This window comes from Telmatherina bonti (assembly GCF_933228915.1).
Source record: "Telmatherina bonti genome assembly, chromosome: 8".
NCBI lineage: Eukaryota > Metazoa > Chordata > Actinopteri > Atheriniformes > Telmatherinidae > Telmatherina > Telmatherina bonti.
The window spans coordinates 9,740,566-9,751,768 of record NC_136626.1 but is presented as its reverse complement, the minus strand read 5'-3'; the positions used below and the strand labels follow the sequence as shown (position 1 = coordinate 9,751,768).

At 37.2% G+C, this 11,203-nt stretch overlaps 1 protein-coding gene across 1 annotated transcript in view; it reads left to right on the top strand.

Annotated features, from left to right (window-relative positions):
• Window positions 1-1,358: 1,358 nt before the first annotated feature.
• The window catches only part of brinp3a.2 (bone morphogenetic protein/retinoic acid inducible neural-specific 3a, tandem duplicate 2), a gene marked incomplete at both ends in the record, with an annotated part of 52,256 nt that continues 42,411 nt past the window's right edge, over window positions 1,359-11,203 (top strand). Inside the window, one exon of the mRNA XM_079244945.1 lies at window positions 1,359-1,579. Within this exon, the coding sequence (XP_079101071.1) occupies window positions 1,359-1,579 (221 nt within the window). The remainder of the gene's footprint in view (window positions 1,580-11,203) is intronic.

The window sequence follows — 11,203 nt, the reverse complement described above, 5'->3', positions numbered from 1 at the left end:
GCGTTTTTTTTTTTTTTTTTCTTTTTTCTTATTGCAATATTTAGCTTTTGTGCATTTCCAGGTTTAATGGAAATCTGGTCCACAAATATGGCAGCTGTCATATTTTTGCCAGCATTTTTACTACGGTGTCTCTGAATGGACAAACTGCTCTCAGTGTAAAGTTAGAACCCTCAGAGCTACGGATCACCTCCGATCCTCAAGGACCACTATCATGCAGGTACTGGATCTGTCCCTGTTTTCAAATAAAATCCATTTTATTTGAATTTGGTGTGTTGCAAGTAGAAAAACATTCAATACCTGAAGGACACTGGCCCCTGGGGGCCCGATCCATGCTCTGAGCTGTAAAACTGCTGAACTAGCTGTGTTTTATAGACGCTACAACACTGTTTGTGATAAGTAACACTTTGAACCGCACACAGAAGACAGATGACATGTGACTTTGAAGTAGTTGCCTGTAAAGAAGTCGTTGCTGCACCTGATGCCACTGGATCTGAAGTAGATAAAATAATTTATTAAAGAATTGTGGCCCCTGACAGCCACCGTCCATTCATCATACTTCGCTTTCGCAGTAATTTCTGTCAACTTTCACAACTATTTCAGAAATTCTTACATGCTCTAACTTTGATCATAGTTAAAGAACAAATAAGAACCATTTCAGTGAGCATTAACTTGTCCTTAGTTTTTATGAGATAATATTCAGGATCTTGGATGTGTAGGCAAGCCTCCCAGCATGCAGTGTTTCCTCCAAGTCTGTTTTCTTACTGTTGTCATTTTCCTCAAATAATGTCAATAGGAGTATTTTCTCTGAAATGAGCATGTGCAGTCAAGCAGTGCTGAGCAGCAGTAAGGCTAACCATCAGTCTATAGCTCCGAGGTCTGAAATTTGGCTGCCGCTATCAGCTCTCTGCCTTTTGTGAGAATAAATAAAAATAACCATGAATCTAAGGGCTGCTGCCAAACTGCCAATATGTGACGGGATGCTTGTGCTGATGTGCAGAAGGAATGTTCCCTACAGCTAAAATGTATCAATATTCTGCATTCCCCTGCAATGAAATATCAAGACGTTTCACATTGTTTGGTTTCAATACAACATAATTATAAAGCAGCTTTACCTTGAAGTCACATAAATGCTTAAATCACAAGTTGTTGTTTTTTTTTTTTTTCTGTCTCTGTTTACTGTTTACTTTGTCCTTAACTGCACATTTTTATTCTTTCAGATGTTCAGGGGGCGTTAAGGTGATGCAGGTCCCTGGGTCATCCCAGCAGAGGAGCCACCTAATGACGAGTGTTTTTGTCCGCTGAACTCCCCACCCTCCACCACAACCACCGCCCTCCATCCCTTCCTCCCTCCATCTCTGATGGCTCTATGGGGCATCATCAGCCTCAGCCTTCACTGCTGGGTGTGTTTACGCTCTGGTGCAGCAGCAACAGCACCGGCCGCCGTCCTTCCTAATGACAGACCCGGGGGACCTCTGGACTGGCTCCTTTCGGATAAGGGACCCTTCCACCACTCCCCAGAGTACATTGACTTTGTGGAGAAAAACCGGCAAGGCTTCTCCACAAGATACAAGATTTACAGGTGGGTTGTGACTGTGGGATGAAGAGGCACTTTACACTGTGTTTACACTTGAAAAATCACCACTCTCCATTACCCACATAATAAATCTCCTTACACTCCCATCAAACCCTCTTCAGAGTTTCCCTCTGAAAAAAACTATGAAGCACAACTGAACTTTGGCTGATTTTCCCACCTAATAATTGGCTAATCCAGCATCCATCTTGCATCCTACCTGTGGTGAGACCTGTCTGCTGCCAGTACAAGTCAGTCCAACACTAACTCCTGCCTAACCTCCCACTCTGTCCTGTTCTCTTTCTTGTCCTCTCTTCCTGCAATGATGTTTCTAAATCAACCACAGTGTGCATTCAGAAAAGCCAGTGCCTTGATATGTTGCGGCTTTGCTAGCGTGTGACACAGTGTGTAAAGCGGGAAGCAGCTGTAAAGGGACACAGCGTTCCAGAAGAAAAAAGCCGGAAGGAGTCTCAGGATGCTGCTGAAACAGCAGCTCCATGGATGCACATCATAAATGTTAAGATGTATCAACATAAAAAGAAACTAATATTGTCAAGGTCAGAAAGTCACATTGTGCCACTTTAACATTAAATTTGGCTGCTATTTCATGAATACTGGAAGAACAAGCAGTAGATTGAATTATTAAGCAATACATAGATGGAGTGATAGCTGTCACACATGGTCTTTTATCTTTGTGTTTTGTGGGAAACTAGAAACTGCAATATCCCAGTGAGTGGAGGTGATTATATCTACTCTGTTCTTTACTTACTAAATATAAAAACAAATTGAAATTTAAAAATTTAAATGAAATTTTCATAGTTTTAGGACCAGCCAGGTTTTTTTTTTTTGTTTTTTTGTTTTTTTTTAAAAGTTATGACACACAGAGATGTTAAACTGGCTGCCATGGCCATTCTTGTGTTAAATAGGAGTTAGACTTACTGTATGTCTGTTTTTCAGTCCATTATTGTTTTCAGATTGACATAAATCATAATTAATATCCACAAACCTACATTCAGACTCTATTTTGCTTAGACTGACTTGCATTGTGGCACGTTTGTTTTGGCTTTCCCTTGAGAAGGATCTGCAACATTTATTCCCATGTAGTGTGCTCTAGTTCATTCTAGTTCTTGTATTGATGATGTTTCATCAATGTGCAAAGCCTTTTTAAGCACATCTCAACGATTCTGAATGGGGTGCAAGTCTGGACTCTGTGGAGGCCAAGCCATGTGAGAAAATGATGTCTCATGCTCCCTGAACCCCTCTTTCACAAACTGAACGTGAAAATGCCGGAGTTTGCTGTCTTGGAATACATTGGTGCCATTGGGGAAGATGGAACAACTTGTTCATTCGGTATACTCAGGCTGTCATCTGACCTCATAACAGGCATAACGTTACTGAACCTAAACCTGACCAAATGCAACAACCTGAGATCCCAGACTGCCCCAACAGGCTTGCACCATAGACACTAGGCATGATGGCGTATCACTTCATCCACCTCTCTTTTTCCCTGACGTCCCATCAGTTTGGGACGGGGTAAACATGGATACATTCACTAGACCACATGACCTTTTATTGCTCCAGAGTTCTGTCTTTATGCTTGCTGGCAGATTGGCACTTTTGTTTTCTCGTTAACCTCACAGATATGTGGTTTTCTTAAGGCTACACATCTGTTTAGTCTCAATCCCTTTAGTTTCCTTTGCAGTGTACATGTGGAAATGCTCTAAACGGTGGTACTAAACACAGTTGTGTAAGTTTTTACAAGTTGAATCCCCATAGATGTTTCTTTTCATGATGCTTGCTGATAATTTGGATTTTATGAAACAGACTAATAATATCATAAAATAAAATAATTCTAAAATAAAAGTAAAAAAAAATACTCACTGCATTTGTTTTGGTTCAGTTACTTTTTGCTGACTGAAATATAATCATCTCAACAGTAATATCCAGCTTGAGGCTTTTAACTTATTTGCCTATTGAATCTTTTTTTTTCCCCTTTTTTTCTTTTGGTTTACTAGAGAAGTGGATTTTACACCATGTTATGCATCAGTCTCTGTGTGATGGATGTGTCAGAAACCACATGGTGATGGACAGTTTGCATCCACTGATCTCTGAATCTCCAGTTTAACCTTAAATCCTAATTGACTATGATGTTGGCTCAGTTGCAATTTTTCTACATGAAGTTAATTCTCAAGATATTATTATTTAAAATAGTAACATGGAAAGCGAGAGCTCCTGCATACTTCCATTAATACTGCACACTTCCTGTTGGCACCATGTACTAATTATCATTTTATATATATATTCAGCAATCATATTTTTTATATCTGGGATAAAGGAAAATAAATGCATGTCTTCTTCATTTTTAATCTACCCCAATGCCAGAAAAAAAATCTTTTACCTGGTCTGCATAAAAGCAACATAATTATAAGGAAAATGCATCCAATTAAATGTTTACTGCATCAAAAAATGGTGGAGTTCAATTAAGTGATAAAGATTAAAAGCGAAGGAGGTAAACTTTCATCTCTCCTGGTGGAATTAGTTGCAAATATGCCGGATGTTTGTGCATCTGTGGACAAGGACAAGGACTTCAGTTTTACAAGGCTATTCTCCATTTTTCTCTTTCAGTAACACGTTGTGAGTCTAAATGCTGTAGCACTGTGCTTTCGGGCAGCTTCAACTACATAGCTGCAAGCGTTCTTTAAGTGGCATCTGTCTCTAACATCAAGCAACACAAGAGAGAAAATACAGCCACATATCTGCTACAACGCAGTGCACAGTGCTCAATGAAAGCCCTGACTGCATTATTTGCTCTGTGTTGTCATGCAGAAAAAGCTCCTCGCAGCCAGGGTTCACACAATCTGGCATGCTCACACAGAATCATGATGTATAACATACACGCATGTAGCTATCAGCTGGCTCTATATCACACTGCGCCGGCCTCCGGAGCCTCAGGGAGTCACCTTATCAGGTGGTCAAATGAGATATGTTGATTAGCACTGTAAAAGAAAAGATTTGTAATGACAGCAACACAGTCTGAGGTATCGAAACGTAGCCGTATTAGTGGAGATTGTGTCATGAATCATATCCGTCGTCGTTAAGGAGGATGTTGTCCGGGCTTGTGGAAATGGATGGACAGGGTTCTTGACATCTATGGATCGTTGTGAGGATGCTTTATAGCTTCTGTGATCAGTTGCCGTGTTAGAGCTTTTTAATATTTCCTTCTCTGGCAAAAGGCGGTGGTCCATTGGAGCTGAGCTGCATGGGCGGCAAGATTAATAGTCTTATCATGTGGCCAAGTGATTAGTGAGCTCTTAGTACTTATTACTCTGCATTATCACAGAATCCCCTGAGAGGCTTCTGTCAGCTGCAAGGTTGTATTTGAGGCCCTCTAGATTACCACAATGCGGCATTGATTAATAGTGTTGATATTAAAAGGAAAAACTAACCTAAAAAGTAAATAGCCTGTAAATCTCCCCAAATTGAATTCACTTGGATTCGGTCCCATTCGATCTCACAAACCAATGCAGACAGAAGGGTTACAGCTATGGGATTGTTTCTGTGTTTGCAAATATGAGCTTTCTTTCACTGCTAAAGTAGGTGAAGTGTGATGATGATTTTGAGAGCTTACACCTAGAGCCAGCTTGTAACAAATTCAGAAGGACTGTCTTAATAAATAAAATGGACCCCAGTGATATACTGTCATGGGCGAGTAACGCTTTCCCAAAATACGATCAACTAAACACGTGTCTGAGCTGTGTGCACATTTCCCAAATGCAGTTCATCATTGTTAGCTAATGTTGTTAGATGATAGCGATTAAATAATCAGAAAATAAACAATGTTGGTGTTGTTAGAAAGATGATAAGAGGAGAAGTCACCAATGTGAGTGAGAACCCGCTTCTCATACTTCCTGCATATCGATACCAGTTCAAGTTCATACAACAATTCAGAGGCAAAACACCTTTGCATAAATGTGAGGATTAAATCCTTACAGGTCGCATAATTCAACAGGTTTTTTTTTATCCACCAGTTCATGAATCAATGCATCTAAATATATACACTAGCAGTCAAAAGTTTGGACACACTTTCCTTTTAGATTTAATGGAAAAGTGTGTTTAAACCTTTGACTGGTACTGTATATCGAAGGGTATTATGTCCTGAGTTATTACATGGCCAAATATAACTTTTAAAAAGTTATCATTGTTATTAAAAAGTAAATATTTGATTGATGTAAAATTCCTCTTAACTTGATATCTTCAAATTCTACATATCTTTAGTATCAGTGTTTGAGAGACCCACTTAGCACTTGTTTGTGTTACAAACAAACAAACAAAAAAAAATTACATAGAATCATGTGTATTTATTGACAAATACATGCCCAGTTGATACATTGATCTTTATCGCCATAATGATGATATGGTAAAAGAGCCAATAACATGCAGTCATTGTTAAAAATTTGATAAAATAATTTTTCAAATGTGCTTTTACTTTGAAAATGGCAGTATTTTTAGTTCTTTTGACACATCGTTATATATATATATATATATATATATATATATATATATATATATATATATATATATATATATATATATATATATATATATATATATATATATTTTATTACTAGTCTGTATTTGTATTAAGAACTTTTATTATTTGCTCACGTATTTATTATTTAAAACGTCGGAACAGGACAAAATGTTAAATGATATTGCCATTTGCTTTTTGTGATTTATATATGATGGGAAATATTTTGTTTTACCTGCAATACTGTTACATATAAGCTGATGGATCCTAATTTTAATCAAATCAAATTTGGTTTGTGACTGAATTTTAGATATTAGGAAACATCAAATCACTTCCCGTTCAAATCAATAAAATACTGTATCCATGATCTATCTGGCAATTTACATCCTCAATATTTATTTATATTTGCAACTTTATTGGCTTCATGATCAGTCATTTACTTGGACTTTAGTTTGTAAATACTTAATGTCAATTTTAACATTTTCTTTGATCTCTTCTAGTTTGAGGCAAAAAACCTGAAATATCCTCCTTAAATGTTGACTAGACAGTTAGATTCATAGTCTTATCGTGGAAATAGCTAACAACATGCTCTTTTTTTTTATTTATTTTATTTTATTTATTTTTTATTAAAGCCTTTAACTTCTTAAAGGCACATCTTTAAACATCACATTTGCCTTATCTAGTTATTACTAAAGTGTGTGCAGATGTCTGCTTTTCCATCAGCGTTGATGGCTGCCTTCCACAACTGTGTCAAGAAACACACTGAAGTGAAGTTCGTATAAAAATGCTCTTATATTTCAGAAAAAGAAAACTGCCTGACGTAACCTCAGATTTTATAAGTTTTACGAAACCTGAATGTAGCTGAAGTTAAATACAAAAATCTAAAACATTTTTGTTTGGACATATATTGCTTGATGAAACAGTGCTTTTGGACAATAACATTTTAGATTATTAGGAATGTATGATCTTGTTTGATTTTTTTTTTTTTTTTTTTTTTTTTTTACTAATATCTCATATACCAATTTTGTCCAACTCTTATCTTAAGATGCCAATATAAACTGATATTTTTGGAGCGAGTTGTGCCAAACAACCTAAAATTTCTGAAAAACTATACATGACATATCTTGTTTTTTATCATTTTAAGTTGGAGGAGACCTAGCCGAAGAGTTTGATGTGATATGTTTGATATGCTTGTGATGGACGACCTGTCCAGGGTGTACCCCGCCTCTCCACCGAAGACTGCTGGGATAGGCTCCAGCTTCCCCGCAACCCATGATCAGACTAAATGGTTTAATTTACGTTATGAAATTTTAATGCTGATATCAACTGATAGTATTAGTATGCCATTAATATCGGACATCTCTAGGAATGATTTTTAATGATTTTTTCAGTGATCCTGCATGTATAATAAAAACGCAGGTGGGATGTCCAGCAGCATTGAGTCTGAAGGTTGTGCCCATGAAAAAACTTTCCCTGCTTTAGTTTTGCATAATAGATTGTTAAAGTCTGATGAAACTGGACACATTGGCAACTTAAGAATGTATCAATATAATATAAAGGGTCCTCAGCACCGTGTGGAAGAGTCGTAGCTAGCTTGGTTCCTTCTTGTCATGCTGTCGCCAGCTTGGTCACACACTGCTGTGGGATGGCATCCCATTCTTTATACAGCGTTTGTTGCCAATCTGGTTGTTTGTGTTGGTGTCTGGCACAAACAGCCCACCCAAAATGATCATAATGTGTTGAAACAAATTCTGTAGGCAGGGTGTTTGATCCTATCCATTCCCAAATTCTGGAAGTAGTCGGTGAAAAAACTCAATTCTGCTGCTCATTCTGTGTTTTACTTACTAAATATGGTGCAGTTTAAAACCGGAATGAAAACACTTTCCAGGAGTAAAAGATTGACTGACAAGGTTTATTTTACAAAGACATGAATAATCCACCCAACACAAATGTTTTGACTGTTTTCTTTTCCTGAGAGCACATGTTTGTATAAGTCAGCTTTACCTCCTGATTTCTTTAGATGCTCTGAATATTCTGGTGTTGCTGTGCAGTGCTACTTCTGGACAGTCCATACTTCTCCTTTTAGCCTCCTGTTTTCTCACCATTTTCTCACTGTGCTTGAGATCATAAGAAAAGCGTTCATTTAGTGAATCATGTTAAATGCACGAGTTGAGTCCTTTTAGATTTGCCCTTCAGAATGAATGTCATTGTGTTTCATCTGCAGAAAAGTTGCTAAAACAACGGCAAAACGGCAACAGCAGGATTCCAATAATTAATTACATTTAATTTATCAATAAAAGCACATGCGATGCATGCACCCCCCGGAGATTCACTTCATCAAGAAAGCAGCTTTCTGTTGGTTACAAGACACTTCAAGTACTGCGAACAACAGATTTCCTGAACCACAGGGGACACTGCAGACAGTCTGAACAGAGGTGAGGTGAGACTTTTAGAACAGACTCCCTCTGTGTTGCTTCTTTACGTCCCACTGCTACATTCTCACTGCCATGGCCCCTCTCACCTCCTCTCCTGAAATCCCCTATGAGGGTTGCAGGATTCCAAGTGACCCCTGGTGGGAAATGTGCTGAGAGCTGTAATAAACAGCACTCTTTTACCCTCAGACCTTTTTTTCTTTTATTTTTTCAAGTATTTGTTATGTTCTGTACAGTACCAATCAAAAGTTTGGACACACTGAACCATTAAATCTAATGGGAAAGTATGTCCAAACTTTTGACAGGTAGTGTATTTGTTTTAGAAGTGAAGAGACAAATAAGAGTCTGCCAGATAAATCAGACCTTATATTTATTCAGTTTAAAACTGCAGGCAGGCAGAGTTAACTGAGTTATTTAGATAAAATCATTTACAGTAAAGATCATGTGAGCAGAGGTAATGCCAGCGTAAACGGAGAGAAGAGACACTTCTGTCTCCAACTTCATCCTCTTCAGATTCTTAATTGCACTAACAACATAATGGCAAGAAGGCGTCTACTTGTCTGTACAGCTGACCATGAGTCAGATTAAGTTACAGAATTTATGTAAATATATATTTTTTTTTTTTTTAAAAAAGACTTTTATGACTTTTATTTTCAATCTCTTTACAGCTTAATGGTGCATTGTTTTCAAGTTAGGTTTAAAGTTAATCTTTTCACAAGAATATATTTGAACGTTACTAACAATAACAAATAACAAATATATTGATGTATATGGATGTCTCTTCTTACCATTACTCTTATGGACACTGTTGTGCATGTTGTCATGGTTTTAGGTTAACACATCTTCAGACAACAACATCACACATTAGAGTTTGAAAATTAACATAGTTGTGGCTAAAAATATCTTTATTTCTTTTTTTTTTCAGAATGACTAAAGTAATGACTAAATGCACAGAATTTGAATTTTAGCTTTGATTTGTTACCAAAATTAAAACAACAAACAACAAAATCTTTAAAAAGATTTTCTAAAATCTTTCTGTCATGAGTTTGTGTGCCAAATATGTTATATTTTTTGCATTTGTCTTATTTTTTTATTATTATTTTAACAAAAGTATTAGTAACTTATAAAACAACGATACAAGTCACTTGAGGTCATGTTAGTCACAACTGATCATTTTTGACACTGTGGTTTTGGTGGAAAGGCAGATCGTTTGGTACAGACTTGAGGGCAGAGGTGATTGAAAGTGACAATATTATTTTCTGCTCTGGTCTTCCTCATGTGTAGTTCAGATCTCTGCTAAATCCTAATAAATGCTCAATGACAGGAGAAGATGAATTACCAGAATCAGTGCGTGGAGTTGTGGCGTTTGAGCTACCTCAGCAGTGATGGACTTATGAATTCACATCACATTATGCTGAGACTCAATTTCCAACGTTTCTTACTGATTGAATTTGAAAGAGGTTTTAACAAGTCTTATGCAGAAAACCAGAGAGGCTTTGTGTTTTTGAGGATGCGAGAGTGTGTTTAAATTTGTGTGCTTTGTGTGTCCAGTGGCGAGCACCCCATTGCTTCAAATACAAACACAATGTGGGCCTTCCGCCTCAGCCACCTGTTCATAGCAAACATTGCCAAGGGAAAGATGCCTTATCACCAGGGTGAAGGCAGGGGGGGGGGTGACATGGGTTTGGCCTTGCTCTAAACATATTGCAGGCAGATAATATATGTGATTATTTTTCATTGCACACAGTGTTATTAAACATATCATTTAGCTGTAGGGAATTAACTCCATCACTGAAACCTTTACCAAACTACTCGATCATTTGCTGACCGAATGGCAAAAAAAATTGATTTTTAAGAAATATTACAAAACTATGAGATCAAGATCAATGCCCATGTCATTTAAAGGAGATTTAACACTTTATTGTGTCCACTTCAGTAGACATCTATGTAAAGGCTGTTTTCTAATATATTCATAAGTGAGGATGGTGTATATTTTATCCACTTTGACTAAAGACACCCAACACACTGCCACTCACTGAAGAATAAACAGTATAATATAAAATTTCATAAACAGTACCAGTCAAAAGTTTGGACACACTTTCCTATTAAATCTAATGGAAAAGTGTGTCCAAAGTTTTGACTGGTAGTGTATATACACATAAATGTAATTAGCAACTTTACCTCAGCGATAAATAGGGCGAGAGAATTATACCAGTCTATTTTTATGGAATATTTTTATTATGTAAATATGACAATGTATTATTTGATAAATATTTCTGCAGAATAGATACAGCGGGTTAATTGCACATTCACATGTAGTCATCAGTTTTACTTCCTGATGCGGGCCAACATAGGGAGAAAAACTACACACGGTCTAATAGGTAAAATCTGTAGACACAAATGATCCTAGTAAGCAGTTTTGGACTGCTTTTTGGACTGTGGGTTGAAGCTGGCTTTCATAGAGAGAGAGCACACATAAGCTATTTGGACCTGATGTTGTTTTAATGTCCACTTGACATGTGACAGGTGACTGCAAGTAGACCAGTGGTGACCAATTCCTGTCCTCGAACACTACTATCCTGCAACTTTTAGATGCATACCCTTTAAAAACACACCTGAAACAAATAAATGGCTCATTACCTGGCCTCTGTAGAGCTGGATGGCCTGCAGATG